Source organism: Crassostrea angulata, chromosome 5 (genome assembly GCF_025612915.1).
Source record: "Crassostrea angulata isolate pt1a10 chromosome 5, ASM2561291v2, whole genome shotgun sequence".
NCBI lineage: Eukaryota > Metazoa > Mollusca > Bivalvia > Ostreida > Ostreidae > Magallana > Magallana angulata.
The window spans coordinates 29,889,647-29,915,543 of record NC_069115.1 but is presented as its reverse complement, the minus strand read 5'-3'; the positions used below and the strand labels follow the sequence as shown (position 1 = coordinate 29,915,543).

Here is a 25,897-nt window from a genome sequence, read left to right as displayed (position 1 = left end):
ATTGACAGTAATTAATGTTTTCAGCTTTATCATTGCTTTTGTAGACTTTACACATTTTCATTGCACCACAATTTTAACCATGTTTGGGACATGTTTGGCAACTGCCTAGCAATCACCCTTGTCCTTCATATAAAGGCCCAGGTGTTTGTGAAGGGGGGGGGGGCTTTTTACATTTCATTGTCTTCTTCTGTATCATCTTAGTAGGATAAAAAAATAAAAGGTAAAGTCCAATTAAAATTATCATTAAAACTTAAGAAAAAAATCTTTTCAGGAGCCAAATATCCGAAGTATTTTAAGCAAAGAGGCCAGAAATTATGATGAAATTATTGCAGGAGCAAGCTAATGTGTATAGGATTGAAGTGTAATTTATAAATATATATATATATATATATATATAGAGAGAGAGAGAGAGAGAGAGAGAGAGAGAGAGAGAGAGAGAGAGAGAGAGCAATCGTGTTGGTAGGATCAATTAAGTTCATAATTTGGCAGAGGAAAAGTTTACCTGAAAGCAAACAGGTATGAAGACGTCGACGACTCTATTTAGACCGTTTTTCCTTTAGAAACACAATATGTGGGAGCAATTTTCCATACTGTGAAATCATTATTATTCGGATGGGGGGGGGGGGGCAATGTCCGTGGGTAACCAACATTTTCCTGATACGCGGTGATGTCATTTTGTTGGTAGTAGATCATCTTTAATAAACATAAAACAAATGCTTGTACATATTATTATGTTAGTTCGAGTAACTTTGCGGGTAAAGGTTAACCACCAAAGTCACGAACATTGGTCCCAAAGAAAAATAATGATTCCACAGTAAACAAATTCAAAATTTACATGAATATGATGTTGACTATACAATATGTATTTCAAATTGACATTGAAAAAAACAACAACTAAAACTTACAGGGTCCATTGTTGGGGCTTTAACAGGTTTACCGGATATAAATCAGTGTACCTCCTCAAATCCATCACAAAAGGGTAAAAATGTATGAATTATTTATTTATTTCCTATAGGAGTTGTCAATGGGTCAGTCGTATTATTTAACAAAGGAAAATTGTTTCCTAGAGGTTCTGATGACTACAATGTATTTGAAAGAGAAACGTGTGTCCTGTATAAGAATCAATAGTTTTTCTTAGTTCTATGGGAAATATTACGAAGATTGATTGACATACATTGTGTAAATCTGAAAACGTTGTGAACACACCCTTCGAGTTTTCTCTCTTTGCCTTTAGACGACTCTTTAAAAACCCAACTACCTCGCTTGAAAAAAAATTCAAAGATTCTGAAGTATTTATGAAACATTTGGGGTACAATTTCTTGGCAATCAAATTATGCCTGTAACTAAACATATGTTCTGCCTTATGGTCGTCTTTCGGCTCTGATCGTCTTCCAACCTTCACCGGATGCTTCGACCCTGTACTATGACATCCTCCATTTGGTGGGTCAGCAGTGGTGGACAATCCACTACTCGATAGATCACGACTTCTAGTTGACACTGTTTAAATTACACCATATATATAGCTCCATAGGGGTGTTGCTAAAACGCGGAACGGAAAACGGAACGGAAAGCGGAACGGAACGGAAAACGGAAAAACTTATCTAATGTTATTTACTTGATAGATTTGTTAATCATGCTAAACACATGCTTTATGTAATTTTTAAAATATTTTTTTTAAAATTAGGAATACTGAATTATTTATTCAAGAATAATATTATTTCCTCAAAATTAACAGTACATGCATTGACCACTATATTCTGTCCCAAATTATCTTCGATTCACATTTTGCTAAATAACTCTATACCTCAGGGTTCAAGCGTTTCCTCTCAGAAGCATGAACAATTCTCATCATTCCTTCTTTAAAACGTCGATCCTCTCTAGCTCATCAGCTGGTTTCAATACACGGCTATAAATAAAGAAGTCTACAGAGTTTTGCATTTCAATAGACCCGGATGATAACCTTGAAAAGTTGTGCAAGGTCTTCTGAGTGACTTCCAAATGAAGAAAAGGTGTCAACATTTCCCATTATAAGTCTCCGTAAGAAATCTGTTTTCGATCCTGTGAATTTTTCCGATTAAAAATGATAATGTGTCAATGAAGTTTTCTTGGATATTTCTCGTTTTATCAATTTCAATTGCATCTTTTACAGGTATGTGTATTTTTTTTAAAATCATTCAAATGTGTTGCATGAATATTTTGAGATCGACAGACTATAGTCCCAACTTATAATCGGAAAATCAAACCAGGCAACGTATAGGGCTCTCTATTCGGATCATATGTATATATCTGCAGGAATGACCAACTGCCAAGTAATGCAAATGTAAACAAAATTGCATAGCTAAAAATACTAGTTTCACTAAGTACCGGGTATTTTAATGTATTTTTATTTTGAATGTCGTCACTCATACGGTTTTTACATCCTAATAATACTGTATAGCCTGTATGATTTAAGATCGTATAGAACACCGAAATTTCAGTGTTGATGTAACTAAATATATGTATCATATTTGAAATATAAAAATATTCATAAAACAGATGAAACGCTTTTACTAAGTGCCTACGTTACGCTGATATGCCAGCAATACCATACAAGAAAAATAAGTAAAAAGTTACAGCAAATTTACTCGTTTAAACTTGTTAATATTTCACAATACGTATACATTTCGTACTCAACTAACGCCAATTGAATGTAATGCTACATGTATATTTGATAGACACTTATAAGAATATCAATAAGACAGCCACATGTTGATAATCATTCATTAGATATGAATACATGATACAAAGTAAATCGTTTCTGGTCAGCGATAAACGTGATATGATGTTTTCCGTTCCGTTTTCCGTTCCGCGTTTTAGCAACACCCGCTCCATAGTACCGGGTTTTCTGAAAACGGTGGAAATCCCCGGAGCTATAAATACAATGTACATTACGTAACTTTCTATTTTTACTTTGACCCACCTCCATCAAAAGGTAGCATGGTCTAAATCCTAGCGCAGATATTTAAACAGATTCAATTTGATTATTTTGATTCTCATAGATAAAATACTACTGTTGTAATTTATCATGATCATGCACAATAAAAGTGAAATCTTTCTATTCATTATAATAAAAAAGCATCACAAGCAAATACGATAACAAATACATGTAAAAACAGCTATTAATATTAAAAATAGAATTTCCATTTTTTACACAATGCCCCGGATTTTCTTAAAAGGGTGGAAATCCCGGGAGCTAAAAATAAATGAAAATTTCCCTGAATAGTAGCGCTTGATGAGGTAAGCACCATTATACCAACAACGGCAGAAAGGAGTGGTAGGTGTGATGTGGACATATTGAGTTTAATCATAGATTTTACGTTTGTGTTATGATCGTAAATGTTCGACTGACCTGTTGTACTTAAACGCGTTGATCAACTTCGTTTAGATAGAAAATGCTGGCCGATTTTGATGCCGTTATATACATCTGTATTTCATTGCATGCATGCTTACTATAGTCATGGCGTTGTACAGTGGGATCTTCAATGTCCTTTTATTTTGATTTAGATAATGAAAGACGTTAAATAATTGCACAGAAATCTAACTGGACATTTGAAGTATAAAACTTAAATCCAGGATTAATTTTCAGGGGGTGAGGCTATGCATATGGGTTTCTCGGAGGTGGGGGAGGGGGCTAGCTGGTGGGGTGTATTTTTATTCCTTCTTCGAACTCTGTTGGATTCATGATATAAATGTAGTTCTGCTATGGCTTTCTTAACATTGTGTTTTTAGACAAACAAAGTATTTAATGTATTGTGATTGTTTCAAGATTGTCGAGATATATTTTCATAACTAAGTAGTCTTTCTCAAATCCTTAGTGTCACATAACACATCTAAATAGAATATACATCATTTAAATTTAAATGATATCTCAACATTTCTCAACTCTTTTCTTTTCATTACAAAAGGTACATGTTTATATATTAGGCTAGCTAAACTAAAGAAAAAAAATAGGACACAAGGCATTCTACACCTGCATGTGTATACTGACTATATACAGTGTACATGCAGTTCCACACATTGGACATGATCATGACCCACCCTCTTTGATAAAATGATCCCTCTGTTCCCTCCCCCTTCACCCCCTACCCTGGGAAGAATTGCACACATGAATGGTCTGCAAAGACTTGTTATGACGCATGCATGTTCTTTGCATCACATCCAGAAGGCCAATTTTATACAATATAAATCATGTCATATAATTAATATGAAATATGAAAAATGAATAGACTATTCATTTTTTAAATTCTTTTCTTTTTCAGAAAAATTAAATATGGCAACAACTAATAATAACGCTCTGAATTTACGTGACTCTATTGATAATGAAGACTTATGGGAAATTGGCTCAACAGACATGAGTTCAATGGACGATACCTCGAGTGATTCTCTTGACCAAGATGTTATAGAAAACTGTTTGAAATATGATCCATATATAAAAAGACTTTATGCGGAGATGAGAAATATAGGTGCTGGAGGATTTGGGGCAGTTTACGAAGCAAGACACAGACTGGACAAAACAAAATGTGCACTTAAAATTGTTTTAATTGATCAAAAAAAATTTGAAACACGTGAAGTGGAAACTTTAGCTCTACTGGACCATGTGAATGTTCTCAGATATCATGAATCATGGGTAACAGATCTCCCTAAACCTATCTCTTATACTAAGGCATTTGAGGGGGGTGAGGAGGAGGAGGAGGAGGAAGATTCTGATAATTTTGTTTGTTTTGCAAAAGAAGAAGAAGATTCTTCAAGCAAAAATAATAATGCCATAGGTGGTTATAGTAAGTCTACATCTACAAGTGGTAAAGGTTTGGAGGAAAAATATGATGCCTGCTTGGTTATCAAAACTGAACTCTGCAACCCAGGGAAAACCCTTAAAACACTAATTGAATGTGGAGAAATATTTAAGATGGATGGTCGAGACAGGCAGAAGCTGTTTTTGGATATTGTATTTGGTCTACAGTACATACATGACCACGGCTTCATGCATCGAGATCTAAAACCTCCGAATATTTTCATTAGCAAAGAGAATCGAGCCAAGATAGGGGATTTTGGATTTGCCAGAAAATACATAATGTCTGATGCAAATGGAGCTTCTCCAACATCTGAAAAGGACAGAGTTTGTTTCTCCAAAAATTTAGGGACATCTTATTACATTGCACCAGAAGTTGAGAACTCGACTGTTTATGACAGAAAAGCGGACTTTTACAGTCTTGGAATGATACTCTTCGAGATGTATTATAAGATGGGTTCTGCAATGGAAAGAGATAAAATAATGAATTAACTAAGAGAGCAGGACTTCAGTGATTTGAAGAATATTTCCTGGAATATTCAGGATGTTATTCAAAGCCTTTTAAGTCACGAGCCCTCCTCAAGAATGGAATTGGAGATGGTTATAGACAAAATCATGCAACCACTGGAGCATCAGCAAAGTGTTGAGAAGACCAAGGTGAGTTTAGCGTGTATCAATTTTTTTGCCAATGTAAATATTATTTTATTGCTATTATGTTGTACTGGAATATAATAGGGAAAGCATGAAGGACCTGAAACCAGGGGCTACAAAAATGGTAGCAAAATGCTCAACTGGCAGAGCACCATAACAAAAGATTTGGGGACCCGGCCTGCATGGTTAAGTCCTGGCCCCGGGGCCACAAAAGTTAGACAAGCTCACTTTTGATCTCAGTCTCACTTTTCCACTATATAATCTTTTTGTAAAAGTGAAACAAAAGTGAGCTCATCTAAGTTTTATGGCACCGGGGCCAGGACCAGGGCAGTTTGATTCCTCATGGTTTCCCACTATATCCCAATGACAATACTTTGTAAAGTTTGTTGATAAGAAAGATTTTTAAATGATATCCTTCTGATGTCTAGGTCGGAGCACAACCAGTGAATTCTCCAGACGTGGAATACCCAGGACCTGCCAGGAAACTTTCCTTCCAGCGACAAATAAGTGGTAATTTAAACTTTTTTCTAATAAATCAAAGAAAAATAACTCTATGTTTGTATTGCAAAGTGAGATAGTTACATGTATCTTTCTTGTTTTATATCGAAATCAAGTATCTTATAGGGAAAAACTTAATAGAAAAATGTTGTTAAAAATAATGGAAGCTTCATTTACAAAGAAATTAAGCATGCATAATCTTTTAATAAGTAATGGTTTTACATGTTCATCATCATATATGTACATGTATGCCATTTTTTTCTCTTGTAGAACCATCTCCTGGTGCTACTAGTGAAAAACACCAACCAGTTCAGGCTACTGCGGAGGAACTGACCAAATTGACCCATAGCTTAAAAATCCGTGTCAACAAGAACATCCAATATGACCGTGAGGAAGATGATTAAGCTGATAGTGTCATGATGAACTGATTTTGGGACTGAGTGAGTCTATGTTGAATGAATATGCTAAGTTTCTTCATGACATATGTATATTAGATCATGTTTTAAAATAATATTTAATTGCCCATCTGCAAGAAGAAAACAAAAAAAAAAAAAAAAAAACACAATTCATTGGGAACACCTTGAGTTTCCTATAACTGTAAAATTCTTGATCTATATAAAATTATGGTTTCCATGTTGTGAATATACCTGCATTTACAGGTAGTGACAATTATGTTGATTGTGGGGATCAATTATTATGTACATGTAAATAAAATCACATTTTATATGTTAAATTCATTAATGTACCTCTATATTTATAGTATAAAATGACATGCTTCTCATTTTAAAATTATGATACATGTAATTAAATGCTTAGATCATTGCTTTGAAATGTAAATTCAATCATATTTTTATCATGTTTTTTTCATGTTTGTGAATAGACTGGTCAGATTTTTTTTAATACTTTTTGAAAAAAAAGTACAAATCTGATCAAAATATGCTAACATATTTCCATGAGTTTAACATTTAAGCTTTTTAATCATTGCTTTAACATGCATTGATATTCTGTTTTTCCATGTTTGTTGAATTAGCTATTAGTTATAGTTCATGCATAGAGAGTAAGTTCGATTGATCAATATAGGCTTTAATCATTAAACATGGTTTATTTTGTTAATGTATGGTAACATACATTATATATTTTGTTTGCTTATTTAAATGTAATTATGATATTGATCGATACTTGAAGTATCGTAGTTTGTACATGTACAAAATAAGTATTGATATAATATAATATTAAACATGGATTTATTTTATTTAATTGATTGTTCTACCCTGCATGTGTAAACCCACATGCATCACAGTTAAAGTAAACAATATTTTCAATAATACATTAACATTTTAATTTAGCACAACTTATATATATGTAGTATAATTATATATTTTTTGCCTATATGCACCCTGTTCTGAATAATCATGATGTTAAAGTTGATGAGTTGTTGAATGTTTATGACATTTGTAATACATGTATATTGATTCAGTTGTCATGTACCCGGTAAACTAAGTTTTGATGACTTATTATTTATTTTCATTGACAAGCAAATGTACCTGAGCCTTGTGTGTCATAAGACATAGTTCAGGTAGCTAATGCATACATGTTTTTCTTACATAGCAAGTTAATACTTGCATTATATGATTTAATTATTTATTGACATGGTACATGTATCATTTACATGTTGAGTACAGAAAGATAGATATAATTTTATCTACAGCACTTCATATTAATGTTAAATAACTATAATTATTTATACAGGTGGTATTTTGTGGAATTGAAGAATATATTTTTTATAAAAAAAGTTAACATTTCAATGTTGTAGAAAAGTATATACTGACATGAAATATTTGCATTTAAACCTACTATGTTCATGTGCATGTTTATGCATGTTCTTAACAATATGTGTCTTAATTTATTTTTTAAAAAATATGATGTTAAGGATATGGTGGTGGTGTTATAGAATTTTTTTTTTTATATATATATCTTTAATTTAATTTGATCTACAATGTATATGAAAGCATGCAGTGAAATCACTCTTTTCTGTTGTTTAAAACAAGTTGTATATCTAACAGATCTTGAAACATTTTTATTTTATTTATTACTTGATAACTAGAATATTGATTGTCAGTCTGTTTTTATGGTTATAATGTAAACATTTTTTCTTTTTGTGGACAGAGCAATGTCACAGAGGTACTAAAAATTGATCGAAATGTAAATCTATTTGGAAATAAAATTTGGTCTTTGATAATCAAAATTGAATTTACAATGTGTTTGTTTTATTATATTTTAATCATGGAATACATACATGTACCTTTTTTATCAAGTAGCCATCTTTGGATTGATATCAGAATCATGATAAATTATTTTAATAGCCGGACTGGGTTGAAGGCTCAAGTAAGCTTTTCTAATGAAGAAAAATAGATAAACTGCCCATTGACAGTAATTAATGTTTTCAGCTTTATCATTGCTTTTGTAGACTTTACACATTTTCATTGCACCACAATTTTAACCATGTTTGGGACATGTTTGGCAACTGCCTAGCAATCACCCTTGTCCTTCATATAAAGGCCCAGGTGTTTGTGAAGGGGGGGGGGGGTTACATTTCATTGTCTTCTTCTGTATCATCTTACTAGGATAAAAAAATAAAAGGTAAAGTCCAATTAAAATTATCATTAAAACTTAAGAAAAAAATCTTTTCAGGAGCCAAATATCCGAAGTATTTTAAGCAAAGAGGCCAGAAATTATGATGAAATTATTGCAGGAGCAAGCTAATGTGTATAGGATTGAAGTGTAATTTATAAATATATATATATATATATAGAGAGAGAGAGAGAGAGAGAGAGAGAGAGAGAGAGAGAGAGAGAGAGAGAAAGAAAGAGAGAGAGCAATCGTGTTGGTAGGATCAATTAAGTTCATAATTTGGCAGAGGAAAAGTGGGGCTTTACCTGAAAGCAAACAGGTATGAAGACGTCGACGACTCTATTTAGACCGTTTTTCCTTTAGAAACACAATATGTGGGAGCAATTTTCCATACTGTGAAATCATTATTATTCGGATTGGGGGGGGGGGGGGGCAATGTCCGTGGGTAACCAAAATTTTCCTGATACGCGGTGATGTCATTTTGTTGGTAGTAGATCATCTTTAATAAACATAAAACAAATGCTTGTACATATTATTATGTTAGTTCGAGTAACTTTGCGGGTAAAGGTTAACCACCAAAGTCACGAACATTGGTCCCAAAGAAAAATAATGATTCCACAGTAAACAAATTCAAAATTTACATGAATATGATGTTGACTATACAATATGTATTTCAAATTGACATTGAAAAAAACAACAACTAAAACTTACAGGGCCCATTGTTGGGGCTTTAACAGGTTTACCGGATATAAATCAGTGTACCTCCTCAAATCCATCACAAAAGGGTAAAAATGTATGAATTATTTATTTATTTCCTATAGGAGTTGTCAATGGGTCAGTCGTATTATTTAACAAAGGAAAATTGTTTCCTAGAGGTTCTGATGACTACAATGTATTTGAAAGAGAAACGTGTGTCCTGTATAAGAATCAATAGTTTTTCTTAGTTCTATGGGAAATATTACGAAGATTGATTGACATACATTGTGTAAATCTGAAAACGTTGTGAACACACCCTTCGAGTTTTCTCTCTTTGCCTTTAGACGACTCTTTAAAAACCCAACTACCTCGCTTGAAAAAAAATTCAAAGATTCTGAAGTATTTATGAAACATTTGGGGTACAATTTCTTGGCAATCAAATTATGCCTGTAACTAAACATATGTTCTGCCTTATGGTCGTCTTTCGGCTCTGATCGTCTTCCAACCTTCACCGGATACTTCGACCCTGTACTATGACATCCTCCATTTGGTGGGTCAGCAGTGGTGGACAATCCACTACTCGATAGATCACGACTTCTAGTTGACACTGTTTAAATTACACCATATATATAGCTCCATAGGGGTGTTGCTAAAACGCGGAACGGAAAACGGAACGGAAAGCGGAACGGAACGGAAAACGGAAAAACTTATCTAATGTTATTTACTTGATAGATTTGTTAATCATGCTAAACACATGCTTTATGTAATTTTTAAAATATTTTTTTTAAAATTAGGAATACTGAATTATTTATTCAAGAATAATATTATTTCCTCAAAATTAACAGTACATGCATTGACCACTATATTCTGTCCCAAATCATCTTCGATTCACATTTTGCTAAATAACTCTATACCTCAGGGTTCAAGCGTTTCCTCTCAGAAGCATGAACAATTCTCATCATTCCTTCTTTAAAACGTCGATCCTCTCTAGCTCATCAGCTGGTTTCAATACACGGCTATAAATAAAGAAGTCTACAGAGTTTTGCATTTCAATAGACCCGGATGATAACCTTGAAAAGTTGTGCAAGGTCTTCTGAGTGACTTCCAAATGAAGAAAAGGTGTCAACATTTCCCATTATAAGTCTCCGTAAGAAATCTGTTTTCGATCCTGTGAATTTTTCCGATTAAAAATGATAATGTGTCAATGAAGTTTTCTTGGATATTTCTCGTTTTATCAATTTCAATTGCATCTTTTACAGGTATGTGTATTTTTTTTAAAATCATTCAAATGTGTTGCATGAATATTTTGAGATCGACAGACTATAGTCCCAACTTATAATCGGAAAATCAAACCAGGCAACGTATAGGGCTCTCTATTCGGATCATATGTATATATCTGCAGGAATGACCAACTGCCAAGTAATGCAAACGTAAACAAAATTGCATAGCTAAAAATACTAGTTTCACTAAGTACCGGGTATTTTAATGTATTTTTATTTTGAATGTCGTCACTCATACGGTTTTTTCATCCTAATGATACTGTATAGCCTGTATGATTTAAGATCGTATAGAACACCGAAATTTCAGTGTTGATGTAACTATATATATATATATATCATATTTGAAATATAAAAATACTCATAAAACAGATGAAACGCTTTTACTAAGTGCCTACGTTACGCTGATATGCCAGCAATACCATACAAGAAAAATAAGTAAAAAGTTACAGCAAATTTACTCGTTTAAACTTGTTAATATTTCACAATACGTATACATTTCGTACTCAACTAACGCCAATTGAATGTAATGCTACATGTATATTTGATAGACACTTATAAGAATATCAATAAGACAGCCACATGTTGATAATCATTCATTAGATATGAATACATGATACAAAGTAAATCGTTTCTGGTCAGCGATAAACGTGATATGATGTTTTCCGTTCCGTTTTCCGTTCCGTTTTCCGTTCCGCGTTTTAGCAACACCCGCTCCATAGTACTGGGTTTTCTGAAAACGGTGGAAATCCTCGGAGCTATAAATACAATGTACATTACGTAACTTTCTATTTTTACTTTGACCCACCTCCATCAAAAGGTAGCATGGTCTAAATCCTAGCGCAGATATTTAAACAGATTCAATTTGATTGTTTTGATTCTCATAGATAAAATACTACTGTTGTAATTTATCATGATCATGCACAATAAAAGTGAAATCTTTCTATTCATTATAATAAAAAAGCATCACAAGCAAATACGATAACAAATACATGTAAAAACAGCTATTAATATTAAAAATAGAATTTCCATTTTTTACACAATGCCCCGGATTTTCTTAAAAGGGTGGAAATCCCGGGAGCTAAAAATAAATGAAAATTTCCCTGAATAGTAGCGCTTGATGAGGTAAGCACCATTATACCAACAACGGCAGAAAGGAGTGGTAGGTGTGATGTGGACATATTGAGTTTAATCATAGATTTTACGTTTGTGTTATGATCGTAAATGTTCGACTGACCTGTTGTACTTAAACGCGTTGATCAACTTCGTTTAGATAGAAAATGCTGGCCGATTTTGATGCCGTTATATACATCTGTATTTCATTGCATGCATGCTTACTATAGTCATGGCGTTGTACAGTGGGATCTTCAATGTCCTTTTATTTTGATTTAGATAATGAAAGACGTTAAATAATTGCACAGAAATCTAACTGGACATTTGAAGTATAAAACTTAAATCCAGGATTAATTTTCAGGGGGTGAGGCTATGGGTTTCTCGGAGGTGGGGGAGGGGGCTAGCTGGTGGGGTGTATTTTTATTCCTTCTTCGAACTCTGTTGGATTCATGATATAAATGTAGTTCTGCTATGGCTTTCTTAACATTGTGTTTTTAGACAAACAAAGTATTTAATGTATTGTGATTGTTTCAAGATTGTCGAGATATATTTTCATAACTAAGTAGTCTTTCTCAAATCCTTAGTGTCACATAACACATCTAAATAGAATATACATCATTTAAATTTAAATGATATCTCAACATTTCTCAACTCTTTTCTTTTCATTACAAAAGGTACATGTTTATATATTAGGCTAGCTAAACTAAAGAGAAAAAAAATAGGACACAAGGCATTCTACACCTGCATGTGTATACTGACTATATACAGTGTACATGCAGTTCCACACATTGGACATGATCATGACCCACCCTCTTTGATAAAATGATCCCTCTGTTCCCTCCCCCTTCACCCCCTACCCTGGGAAGAATTGCACACATGAATGGTCTGCAAAGACTTGTTATGACGCATGCATGTTCTTTGCATCACATCCAGAGGGCCAATTTTATACAATATAAATCATGTCATATAATTAATATGAAATATGAAAAATGAATAGACTATTCATTTTTTAAATTCTTTTCTTTTTCAGAAAAATTAAATATGGCAACAACTAATAATAACGCTCTGAATTTACGTGACTCTATTGATAATGAAGACTTATGGGAAATTGGCTCAACAGACATGAGTTCAATGGACGATACCTCGAGTGATTCTCTTGACCAAGATGTTATAGAAAACTGTTTGAAATATGATCCATATATAAAAAGACTTTATGCGGAGATGAGAAATATAGGTGCTGGAGGATTTGGGGCAGTTTACGAAGCAAGACACAGACTGGACAAAACAAAATGTGCACTTAAAATTGTTTTAATTGATCAAAAAAAATTTGAAACACGTGAAGTGGAAACTTTAGCTCTACTGGACCATGTGAATGTTCTCAGATATCATGAATCATGGGTAACAGATCTCCCTAAACCTATCTCTTATACTAAGGCATTTGAGGGGGGTGAGGAGGAGGAGGAGGAGGAAGATTCTGATAATTTTGTTTGTTTTGCAAAAGAAGAAGAAGATTCTTCAAGCAAAAATAATAATGCCATAGGTGGTTATAGTAAGTCTACATCTACAAGTGGTAAAGGTTTGGAGGAAAAATATGATGCCTGCTTGGTTATCAAAACTGAACTCTGCAACCCAGGGAAAACCCTTAAAACACTAATTGAATGTGGAGAAATATTTAAGATGGATGGTCGAGACAGGCAGAAGCTGTTTTTGGATATTGTATTTGGTCTACAGTACATACATGACCACGGCTTCATGCATCGAGATCTAAAACCTCCGAATATTTTCATTAGCAAAGAGAATCGAGCCAAGATAGGGGATTTTGGATTTGCCAGAAAATACATAATGTCTGATGCAAATGGAGCTTCTCCAACATCTGAAAAGGACAGAGTTTGTTTCTCCAAAAATTTAGGGACATCTTATTACATTGCACCAGAAGTTGAGAACTCGACTGTTTTTGACAGAAAAGCGGACTTTTACAGTCTTGGAATGATACTCTTCGAGATGTATTATAAGATGGGTTCTGCAATGGAAAGAGATAAAACAATGAATAAACTAAGAGAGCAGGACTTCAGTGATTTGAAGAATATTTCCCGGAATATTCAGGATGTTATTCAAAGCCTTTTAAGTCACGAGCCTTCCTCAAGAATGGAATTGGAGATGGTTATAGACAAAATCATGCAACCACTGGAGCATCAGCAAAGTGTTGAGAAGACCAAGGTGAGTTTAGCGTGTATCAATTTTTTTGCCAATGTAAATATTATTTTATTGCTATTATGTTGTACTGGAATATAATAGGGAAAGCATGAAGGACCTGAAACCAGGGGCTACAAAAATGTTAGCAAAATGCTCAACTGGCAGAGCACCATAACAAAAGTTTTGGGGACCCGGCCTGCATGGTTAAGTCCTGGCCCCGGGGCCACAAAAGTTAGACAAGCTCACTTTTGATCTCAGTCTCACTTTTCCACTATATAATCTTTTTGTAAAAGTGAAACAAAAGTGAGCTCATCTAAGTTTTATGGCACCGGGGCCAGGACCAGGGCAGTTTGATTCCTCATGGTTTCCCACTATATCCCAATGACAATACTTTGTAAAGTTTGTTGATAAGAAAGATTTTTAAATGATATCCTTCTGACGTCTAGGTCGGAGCACAACCAGTGAATTCTCCAGACGTGGAATACCCAGGACCTGCCAGGAAACTTTCCTTCCAGCGACAAATAAGTGGTAATTTAAACTTTTTTCTAATAAATCAAAGAAAAATAACTCTATGTTTGTATTGCAAAGTGAGATAGTTACATGTATCTTTCTTGTTTTATATCGAAATCAAGTATCTTATAGGGAAAAACTTAATAGAAAAATGTTGTTAAAAATAATGGAAGCTTCATTTACAAAGAAATTAAGCATGCATAATCTTTTAATAAGTAATGGTTTTACATGTTCATCATCATATATGTACATGTATGCCATTTTTTTCTCTTGTAGAACCATCTCCTGGTGCTACTAGTGAAAAACACCAACCAGTTCAGGCTACTGCGGAGGAACTGACCAAATTGACCCATAGCTTAAAAATCCGTGTCAACAAGAACATCCAATATGACCGTGAGGAAGATGATTAAGCTGATAGTGTCATGATGAACTGATTTTGGGACTGGGTGAGTCTATGTTGAATGAATATGCTAAGTTTCTTCATGACATATGTATATTAGATCATGTTTTAAAATAATATTTAATTGCCCATCTGCAAAAAAAAAAAAAAACAAAAAAAAAAAAAAAACAAAAAAAAAAACCACACAATTCATTGGGAACACCTTGAGTTTCCTATAACTGTAAAATTCTTGATCTATATAAAATTATGGTTTCCATGTTGTGAATATACCTGCATTTACAGGTAGTGACAATTATGTTGATTGTGGGGATCAATTATTATGTACATGTAAATAAAATCACATTTTATATGTTAAATTCATTAATGTACCTCTATATTTATAGTATAAAATGACATGCTTCTCATTTTAAAATTATGATACATGTAATTAAATGTTTAGATCATTGCTTTGAAATGTAAATTCAATCATATTTTTAACATGTTTTTTTCATGTTTGTGAATAGACTGGTCAGATTTTTTTTAAATACTTTTTGAAAAAAAAGTACAAATCTGATCAAAATATGCTAACATATTTCCATGAGTTTAACATTTAAGCTTTTTAATCATTGCTTTAACATGCATTGATATTCTGTTTTTCCATGTTTGTTGAATTAGCTATTAGTTATAGTTCATGCATAGAGAGTAAGTTCGATTGATCAATATAGGCTTTAATCATTAAACATGGTTTATTTTGTTAATGTATGGTAACATACATTATATATTTTGTTTGCTTATTTAAATGTAATTATGATATTGATCGATACTTGAAGTATCGTAGTTTGTACATGTACAAAATAAGTATTGATGTAATATAATATTAAACATGGATTTATTTTATTTAATTGATTGTTCTACCCTGCATGTGTAAACCCACATGCATCACAGTTAAAGTAAACAATATTTTCAATACTACATTAACATTTTAATTTAGCACAACTTTGTATAGTATAATTATATATTTTTTGCCTATATGCACCCTGTTCTGAATAATTATGATGTTAAAGTTGATGAGTTGTGGAATGTTTATGACATTTGTAATACATGTATATTGATTCAGTTGTCATGTACCCGGTAAACTAAGTTTTGATGACTTATTATTTATTTTCATTGACAAGCAAATGTACCTGAGCCTTGTGTGTCATAAGACATAGTTCAGGTAGCTAATGCATACATGTTTTTCTTACATAGCAAGTTAATACTTGCATTATATGATTTAATTATTTATTGACATGGTACATGTATCATTTACATGTTGAGTACAGAAAGATAGATATAATTTTATCTACAGCACTTCATATTAATGTTAAATAACTATAATTATTTATACAGGTGGTATTTTGTGGAATTGAAGAATATATTTTTTATAAAAAAGTTAACATTTCAATGTTGTAGAAAAGTATATACTGACATGAAATATTTGCATTTAAACCTACTATGTTCATGTGCATGTTTATGCATGTTCTTAACAATATGTGTCTTAATTTATTTTTTAAAAAATATGATGTTAAGGATATGGTGGTGGTGTTATAGAATTTTTTTATATATATATATATCTTTAATTTAATTTGATCTACAATGTATTTGAAAGCATGCAGTGAAATCACTCTTTTCTGCTGTTTAAAACAAGTTGTATATCTAACAGATCTTGAAACATTTTTATTTTATTTATTACTTGATAACTAGAATATTGATTGTCAGTCTGTTTTTATGGTTATAATGTAAACATTTTTTCTTTTTGTGGACAGAGCAATGTCACAGAGGTACTAAAAATTGATCGAAATGAAAATCTATTTGGAAATAAAATTTGGTCTTTGATAATCAAAATTGAATTTACAATGTGTTTGTTTTATTATATTTTAATCATGGAAAACATACATGTACCTTTTATATCAAGTAGCCATCTCTGGATTGATATCAGAATCATGATAAATTATTTTAATAGCCGGACTGGGTTGAAGGCTCAAGTAAGCTTTTCTAATGAAGAAAAATAGATAAACTGCCCATTGACAGTAATTAATGTTTTCAGCTTTATCATTGCTTTTGTAGACTTTACACATTTTCATTGCACCACAATTTTAACCATGTTTGGGACATGTTTGGCAACTGCCTAGCAATCAACCTTGTCCTTCATATAAAGGCCCAGGTGTTTGTGAAGGGGGGGGGGGGCTTTTTACATTTCATTGTCTTCTTCTGTATCATCTTAGTAGGATAAAAAAATAAAAGGTAAAGTCCAATTAAAATTATCATTAAAACTTAAGAAAAAAATCTTTTCAGGAGCCAAATATCCGAAGTATTTTAAGCAAAGAGGCCAGAAATTATGATGAAATTATTGCAGGAGCAAGCTAATGTGTATAGGATTGAAGTGTAATTTATAAATATATATATATATATATAGAGAGAGAGAGAGAGAGAGAGAGAGAGAGAGAGAGAGAAAGAAAGAGAGAGAGCAATCGTGTTGGTAGGATTAATTAAGTTCATAATTTGGCAGAGGAAAAGTGGGGCTTTACCTGAAAGCAAACAGCTATGAAGACGTCGACGACTCTATTTAGACCGTTTTTCCTTTAGAAACACAATATGTGGGAGCAATTTTCCATACTGTGAAATCATTATTATTCGGATTGGGGGGGGGGGGGGGCAATGTCCGTGGGTAACCAAAATTTTCCTGATACGCGGTGATGTCATTTTGTTGGTAGTAGATCATCTTTAATAAACATAAAACAAATGCTTGTACATATTATTATGTTAGTTCGAGTAACTTTGCGGGTAAAGGTTAACCACCAAAGTCACGAACATTGGTCCCAAAGAAAAATAATGATTCCACAGTAAACAAATTCAAAATTTACATGAATATGATGTTGACTATACAATATGTATTTCAAATTGATATTGAAAAAAACAACAACTAAAACTTACAGGGCCCATTGTTGGGGCTTTAACAGGTTTACCGGATATAAATCAGTGTACCTCCTCAAATCCATCACAAAAGGGTAAAAATGTATGAATTATTTATTTATTTCCTATAGGAGTTGTCAATGGGTCAGTCGTATTATTTAACAAAGGAAAATTGTTTCCTAGAGGTTCTGATGACTACAATGTATTTGAAAGAGAAACGTGTGTCCTGTATAAGAATCAATAGTTTTTCTTAGTTCTATGGGAAATATTACGAAGATTGATTGACATACATTGTGTAAATCTGAAAACGTTGTGAACACACCCTTCGAGTTTTCTCTCTTTGCCTTTAGACGACTCTTTAAAAACCCAACTACCTCGCTTGAAAAAAAATTCAAAGATTCTGAAGTATTTATGAAACATTTGGGGTACAATTTCTTGGCAATCAAATTATGCCTGTAACTAAACATATGTTCTGCCTTATGGTCGTCTTTCGGCTCTGATCGTCTTCCAACCTTCACCGGATGCTTCGACCCTGTACTATGACATCCTCCATTTGGTGGGTCAGCAGTGGTGGACAATCCACTACTCGATAGATCACGACTTCTAGTTGACACTGTTTAAATTACACCATATATATAGCTCCATAGGGGTGTTGCTAAAACGCGGAACGGAAAACGGAACGGAAAGCGGAACGGAACGGAAAACGGAAAAACTTATCTAATGTTATTTACTTGATAGATTTGTTAATCATGCTAAACACATGCTTTATGTAATTTTTAAAATATTTTTTTTAAAATTAGGAATACTGAATTATTTATTCAAGAATAATATTATTTCATCAAAATTAACAGTACAAGCATTGACCACTATATTCTGTCCCAAATCATCTTCGATTCACATTTTGCTAAATAACTCTATACCTCAGGGTTCAAGCGTTTCCTCTCAGAAGCATGAACAATTCTCATCATTCCTTCTTTAAAACGTCGATCCTCTCTAGCTCATCAGCTGGTTTCAATACACGGCTATAAATAAAGAAGTCTACAGAGTTTTGCATTTCAATAGACCCGGATGATAACCTTGAAAAGTTGTGCAAGGTCTTCTGAGTGACTTCCAAATGAAGAAAAGGTGTCAACATTTCCCATTATAAGTCTCCGTAAGAAATCTGTTTTCGATCCTGTGAATTTTTCCGATTAAAAATGATAATGTGTCAATGAAGTTTTCTTGGATATTTCTCGTTTTATCAATTTCAATTGCATCTTTTACAGGTATGTGTATTTTTTTTAAAATCATTCAAATGTGCTGCATGAATATTTTGAGATCGACAGACTATAGTCCCAACTTATAATCGGAAAATCAAACCAGGCAACGTATAGGGCTCTCTATTCGGATCATATGTATATATCTGCAGGAATGACCAACTGCCAAGTAATGCAAACGTAAACAAAATTGCATAGCTAAAAATACTAGTTTCACTAAGTACCGGGTATTTTAATGTATTTTTATTTTGAATGTCGTCACTCATACGGTTTTTTCATCCTAATGATACTGTATAGCCTGTATGATTTAAGATCGTATAGAACACCGAAATTTCAGTGTTGATGTAACTATATATATATATCATATTTGAAATATAAAAATACTCATAAAACAGATGAAACGCTTTTACTAAGTGCCTACGTTACGCTGATATGCCAGCAATACCATACAAGAAAAATAAGTAAAAAGTTACAGCAAATTTACTCGTTTAAACTTGTTAATATTTCACAATACGTATACATTTCGTACTCAACTAACGCCAATTGAATGTAATGCTACATGTATATTTGATAGACACTTATAAGAATATCAATAAGACAGCCACATGTTGATAATCATTCATTAGATATGAATACATGATACAAAGTAAATCGTTTCTGGTCAGCGATAAACGTGATATGATGTTTTCCGTTCCGTTTTCCGTTCCGTTTTCCGTTCCGCGTTTTAGCAACACCCGCTCCATAGTACCGGGTTTTCTGAAAACGGTGGAAATCCTCGGAGCTATAAATACAATGTACATTACGTAACTTTCTATTTTTACTTTGACCCACCTCCATCAAAAGGTAGCATGGTCTAAATCCTAGCGCAGATATTTAAACAGATTCAATTTGATTGTTTTGATTCTCATAGATAAAATACTACTGTTGTAATTTATCATGATCATGCACAATAAAAGTGAAATCTTTCTATTCATTATAATAAAAAAGCATCACAAGCAAATACGATAACAAATACATGTAAAACAGCTATTAATATTAAAAATAGAATTTCCATTTTTTACACAATGCCCCGGATTTTCTTAAAAGGGTGGAAATCCCGGGAGCTAAAAATAAATGAAAATTTCCCTGAATAGTAGCGCTTGATGAGGTAAGCACCATTATACCAACAACGGCAGAAAGGAGTGGTAGGTGTGATGTGGACATATTGAGTTTAATCATAGATTTTACGTTTGTGTTATGATCGTAAATGTTCGACTGACCTGTTGTACTTAAACGCGTTGATCAACTTCGTTTAGATAGAAAATGCTGGCCGATTTTGATGCCGTTATATACATCTGTATTTCACTGCATGCATGCTTACTATAGTCATGGCGTTGTACAGTGGGATCTTCAATGTCCTTTTATTTTGATTTAGATAATGAAAGACGTTAAATAATTGCACAGAAATCTAACTGGACATTTGAAGTATAAAACTTAAATCCAGGATTAATTTACAGGGGGTGAGGCTATGGGTTTCTCGGAGGTGGGGGAGGGGGCTAGCTGGTGGGGTGTATTTTTATTCCTTCTTCGAACTCTGTTGGATTCATGATATAAATGTAGCTCTGCTATGGCTTTCTTAACATTGTGTTTTTAGACAAACAAAGTATATAATGTATTGTGATTGTTTCAAGATTGTCGAGATATATTTTCATAACTAAGTAGTCTTTCTCAAATCCTAAGTGTCACATAACACATCTAAATAGAATATACATCATTTAAATTTAAATGATATCTCAACATTTCTCAACTCTTTTCTTTTCATTACAAAAGGTACATGTTTATATATTAGGCTAGCTAAACTAAAGAGAAAAAAAATAGGACACAAGGCATTCTACACCTGCATGTGTATACTGACTATATACAGTGTACATGCAGTTCCACACATTGGACATGATCATGACCCACCCTCTTTGATAAAATGATCCCTCTGTTCCCTCCCCCTTCACCCCCTACCCTGGGAAGAATTGCACACATGAATGGTCTGCAAAGACTTGTTATGACGCATGCATGTTCTTTGCATCACATCCAGAAGGCCAATTTTATACAATATAAATCATGTCATATAATTAATATGAAATATGAAAAATAAATAGACTATTCATTTTTTAAATTCTTTTCTTTTTCAGAAAAATTAAATATGGCAACAACTAATAATAACGCTCTGAATTTACGTGACTCTATTGATAATGAAGACTTATGGGAAATTGGCTCAACAGACATGAGTTCAATGGACGATACCTCGAGTGATTCTCTTGACCAAGATGTTATAGAAAACTGTTTGAAATATGATCCATATATAAAAAGACTTTATGCGGAGATGAGAAATATAGGTGCTGGAGGATTTGGGGCAGTTTACGAAGCAAGACACAGACTGGACAAAACAAAATGTGCACTTAAAATTGTTTTAATTGATCAAAAAAAATTTGAAACACGTGAAGTGGAAACTTTAGCTCTACTGGACCATGTGAATGTTCTCAGATATCATGAATCATGGGTAACAGATCTCCCTAAACCTATCTCTTATACTAAGGCATTTGAGGGGGGTGAGGAGGAGGAGGAGGAGGAAGATTCTGATAATTTTGTTTGTTTTGCAAAAGAAGAAGAAGATTCTTCAAGCAAAAATAATAATGCCATAGGTGGTTATAGTAAGTCTACATCTACAAGTGGTAAAGGTTTGGAGGAAAAATATGATGCCTGCTTGGTTATCAAAACTGAACTCTGCAACCCAGGGAAAACCCTTAAAACACTAATTGAATGTGGAGAAATATTTAAGATGGATGGTCGAGACAGGCAGAAGCTGTTTTTGGATATTGTATTTGGTCTACAGTACATACATGACCACGGCTTCATGCATCGAGATCTAAAACCTCCGAATATTTTCATTAGCAAAGAGAATCGAGCCAAGATAGGGGATTTTGGATTTGCCAGAAAATACATAATGTCTGATGCAAATGGAGCTTCTCCAACATCTGAAAAGGACAGAGTTTGTTTCTCCAAAAATTTAGGGACATCTTATTACATTGCACCAGAAGTTGAGAACTCGACTGTTTATGACAGAAAAGCGGACTTTTACAGTCTTGGAATGATACTCTTCGAGATGTATTATAAGATGGGTTCTGCAATGGAAAGAGATAAAACAATGAATAAACTAAGAGAGCAGGACTTCAGTGATTTGAAGAATATTTCCTGGAATATTAAGGATGTTATTCAAAGCCTTTTAAGTCACGAGCCCTCCTCAAGAATGGAATTGGAGATGGTTATAGACAAAATCATGCAACCACTGGAGCATCAGCAAAGTGTTGAGAAGACCAAGGTGAGTTTAGCGTGTATCAATTTTTTTGCCAATGTAAATATTATTTTATTGCTATTATGTTGTACTGGAATATAATAGGGAAAGCATGAAGGACCTGAAACCAGGGGCTACAAAAATGTTAGCAAAATGCTCAACTGGCAGAGCACCATAACAAAAGTTTTGGGGACCCGGCCTGCATGGTTAAGTCCTGGCCCCGGGGCCACAAAAGTTAGACAAGCTCACTTTTGATCTCAGTCTCACTTTTCCACTATATAATCTTTTTGTAAAAGTGAAACAAAAGTGAGCTCATCTAAGTTTTATGGCACCGGGGCCAGGACCAGGGCAGTTTGATTCCTCATGGTTTCCCACTATATCCCAATGACAATACTTTGTAAAGTTTGTTGATAAGAAAGATTTTTAAATGATATCCTTCTGACGTCTAGGTCGGAGCACAACCAGTGAATTCTCCAGACGTGGAATACCCAGGACCTGCCAGGAAACTTTCCTTCCAGCGACAAATAAGTGGTAATTTAAACTTTTTTCTAATAAATCAAAGAAAAATAACTCTATGTTTGTATTGCAAAGTGAGATAGTTACATGTATCTTTCTTGTTTTATATCGAAATCAAGTATCTTATAGGGAAAAACTTAATAGAAAAATGTTGTTAAAAATAATGGAAGCTTCATTTACAAAGAAATTAAGCATGCATAATCTTTTAATAAGTAATGGTTTTACATGTTCATCATCATATATGTACATGTATGCCATTTTTTTCTCTTGTAGAACCATCTCCTGGTGCTACTAGTGAAAAACACCAACCAGTTCAGGCTACTGCGGAGGAACTGACCAAATTGACCCATAGCTTAAAAATCCGTGTCAACAAGAACATCCAATATGACCGTGAGGAAGATGATTAAGCTGATAGTGTCATGATGAACTGATTTTGGGACTGAGTGAGTCTATGTTGAATGAATATGCTAAGTTTCTTCATGACATATGTATATTAGATCATGTTTTAAAATAATATTTAATTGCCCATCTGCAAAAAAAAAAAAACAAAAAAAAAAAAAAAAACAAAAAAAAAAACAAAAAAACACAATTCATTGGGAACACCTTGAGTTTCCTATAACTGTAAAATTCTTGATCTATATAAAATTATGGTTTCCATGTTGTGAATATACCTGCATTTACAGGTAGTGACAATTATGTTGATTGTGGGGATCAATTATTATGTACATGTAAATAAAATCACATTTTATATGTTAAATTCATTAATGTACCTCTATATTTATAGTATAAAATGACATGCTTCTCATTTTAAAATTATGATACATGTAATTAAATGTTTAGATCATTGCTTTGAAATGTAAATTAAATCATGTTTTTATCATGTTTTTTTCATGTTTGTGAATAGACTGGTCAGATTTTTTTTTTGTACTTTTTGAAAAAAAAGTACAAATCTGATCAAATATGCTAACATATTTCCATGAGTTTAACATCATCATTAGCTTTTAAATCATTGTTATAACATGCATTGATATCATGTTTTCCATGTTTGTTGAATTACTTAACTATTCAATAGTCCATGCTTGGAGAGTAAGTTTGATTGATCAATATAGGCTTTTGATCATTAAACATGGTTTATTTTGTTAATGTATGGTAACATACATTTAATATATATTTTGTTTGCTTATTTAAATGTAATTCTGATATTGATTGATACTTGAAGTATCGTAGTTTGTACATGTACAAAATAAGTATTGATGTAATATAATATTAAACATGGATTTATTTTATTTAATTTCAAGATTGTTCTACCCTGCATGTGTAAACCCACATGCATCACAGTTAAAGTAAACAATATTTTCAATACTACATTAACATTTTAATTTAGCACAACTTTGTATAGTATAATTATATATTTTTTGCCTATATGCACCCTGTTCTGAATAATTATGATGTTTAAGTTGATGAGTTGTGGAATGTTAAGGACATTTGTAATATATTGATTCAGTTGTCATGTAAACTAAGTTTTGATGACTTATTATTTATTTTCATTGACAAGCAAATGTACCTGAGCCTTGTGTGTCATAAGACATAGTCCAGGTAACTAATGTATACATGTTTTGCTAACACAGCAAGTTAATACTTGCATTATGTAATTTAATTATTTATTGACATGGTACATGTATCATTTACATGTAGAGTACAGAAAGATAGATATAATTTTATCTACAGCACTTCATATTAATGTTAAATAACTATAATTATTTATACAGGTGGTATTTTGTGGAATTGAAGAAGATATATTTTATAAAAAAGGTTAACATTTCAATGTTGTAGAAAAATATATACTGACATTAAATATTTGCATTTAAACTTACTATGTTCATATGCATGTTTATGCATGTACTTAACAATATGTGTCTTAATTTATTTTAAAGAATATGATGTTAAGGATATGGTGGTGGTGTTATAGAATTATATATATATATATATATATATAAATATATATATATATATATATATATATATATATATATATATATATATATATATATATATATATATATATATATATATATATATATATATATATATATATAATTTAATTTGATCTACAATGTATATGAAAGCATGCAGTGAAACAACTCTTTTCTGTTTTTTAAAAAAGTTGTATTTCTAACAGATCTTGAAACATTTTTATTTTATTTATTGCTTGATAACTAGAATATTGGATGTCAGTCTGTTTTTTAAGGTTTTAATGTAAACAGTTTTTCCTTTTGTGGATAGAGCAATGTCACAGTGGTACTAAAAATTGATCGAAATGTAAATCTATTTGGAAATAAAATTTGGTCTTTAATAAACAAAATTTAATTTACAATGTGTTTGTTTTATTCTATTTTAATTATGGAATACATACCTTTATATCAAGAAGCCATCTTCAGAGTGATAACAGAATCGTGATATATTTTTTTTACAGCTCGACTGAGTCGAAGGCTAAAGTAATCTTTTCTTATGAAGGAAAAAAAGATAAACTGTTAATTGGCAGTGATTAGTCCTGATCATTGCTGTTGTAGGCTTTTCACATTTGAAAAAAACAACAAGTTTGTTAAATCAGTGAATGACAAGACCTTCTTCCAAGGAAAGATAATCAAGACTGAATGAAAACAATCTGATTAAAAAACAGATCTCTACATAAGTGCACATCTTGTGCTCTTATGTAGAGATCTGTATTTTAATCAGATTGCGGTTCAACATTCTCCGTTAGAATGAAAAAAAAAAAAATTTAATTGTTCTTTTTATGGGAATGTCTATTTAAGATTGAATAAAGAATCAAGCTTTCAAGTTAGGTAATTTTCAAGTAATCATCTAGATTCGGGAAGGGGATACATTTCAACATCTTTTTCAGAAGCATTTTATGGATAAAAAGGTTTAAGCCTATTTTCAGTAAGGAGAGATAATATATATATATATATATATATATATATATATATATATATATATATATATATATATATATATATATATATATATATATATATATATACGGGATCCACGTTGCCTGTACTGTAACTAAGA

At 32.5% G+C, this 25,897-nt stretch overlaps 3 protein-coding genes across 3 annotated transcripts; all 3 read left to right on the top strand.

Moving 5' to 3' along the window:
* The first annotated feature begins 4,277 nt into the window (after positions 1-4,277).
* Positions 4,278-7,299, top strand: LOC128185800 (uncharacterized). Its single transcript, XM_052855466.1, has 3 exons — positions 4,278-5,485; positions 5,908-5,989; positions 6,248-7,299. The coding sequence occupies exons 1-3, from the start codon at positions 5,414-5,416 to the stop codon at positions 6,379-6,381; spliced, it is 288 nt and encodes a 95-aa protein (XP_052711426.1). The 5' UTR covers positions 4,278-5,413; the 3' UTR covers positions 6,382-7,299.
* A 5,430-nt stretch (positions 7,300-12,729) lies between these two features.
* LOC128184553 (eukaryotic translation initiation factor 2-alpha kinase-like) lies at positions 12,730-16,538 on the top strand. The gene is made up of 3 exons (XM_052854092.1): positions 12,730-13,911; positions 14,334-14,415; positions 14,674-16,538. Exons 1-3 carry the CDS (start codon positions 12,736-12,738, stop codon positions 14,805-14,807), a joined length of 1,392 nt encoding a protein of 463 aa, XP_052710052.1. The 5' UTR covers positions 12,730-12,735; the 3' UTR covers positions 14,808-16,538.
* A 4,616-nt stretch (positions 16,539-21,154) lies between these two features.
* LOC128186352 (eukaryotic translation initiation factor 2-alpha kinase-like) lies at positions 21,155-24,801 on the top strand. The gene is made up of 3 exons (XM_052856154.1): positions 21,155-22,336; positions 22,759-22,840; positions 23,099-24,801. The coding sequence occupies exons 1-3, from the start codon at positions 21,161-21,163 to the stop codon at positions 23,230-23,232; spliced, it is 1,392 nt and encodes a 463-aa protein (XP_052712114.1). The 5' UTR covers positions 21,155-21,160; the 3' UTR covers positions 23,233-24,801.
* Positions 24,802-25,897: the final 1,096 nt, after the last annotated feature.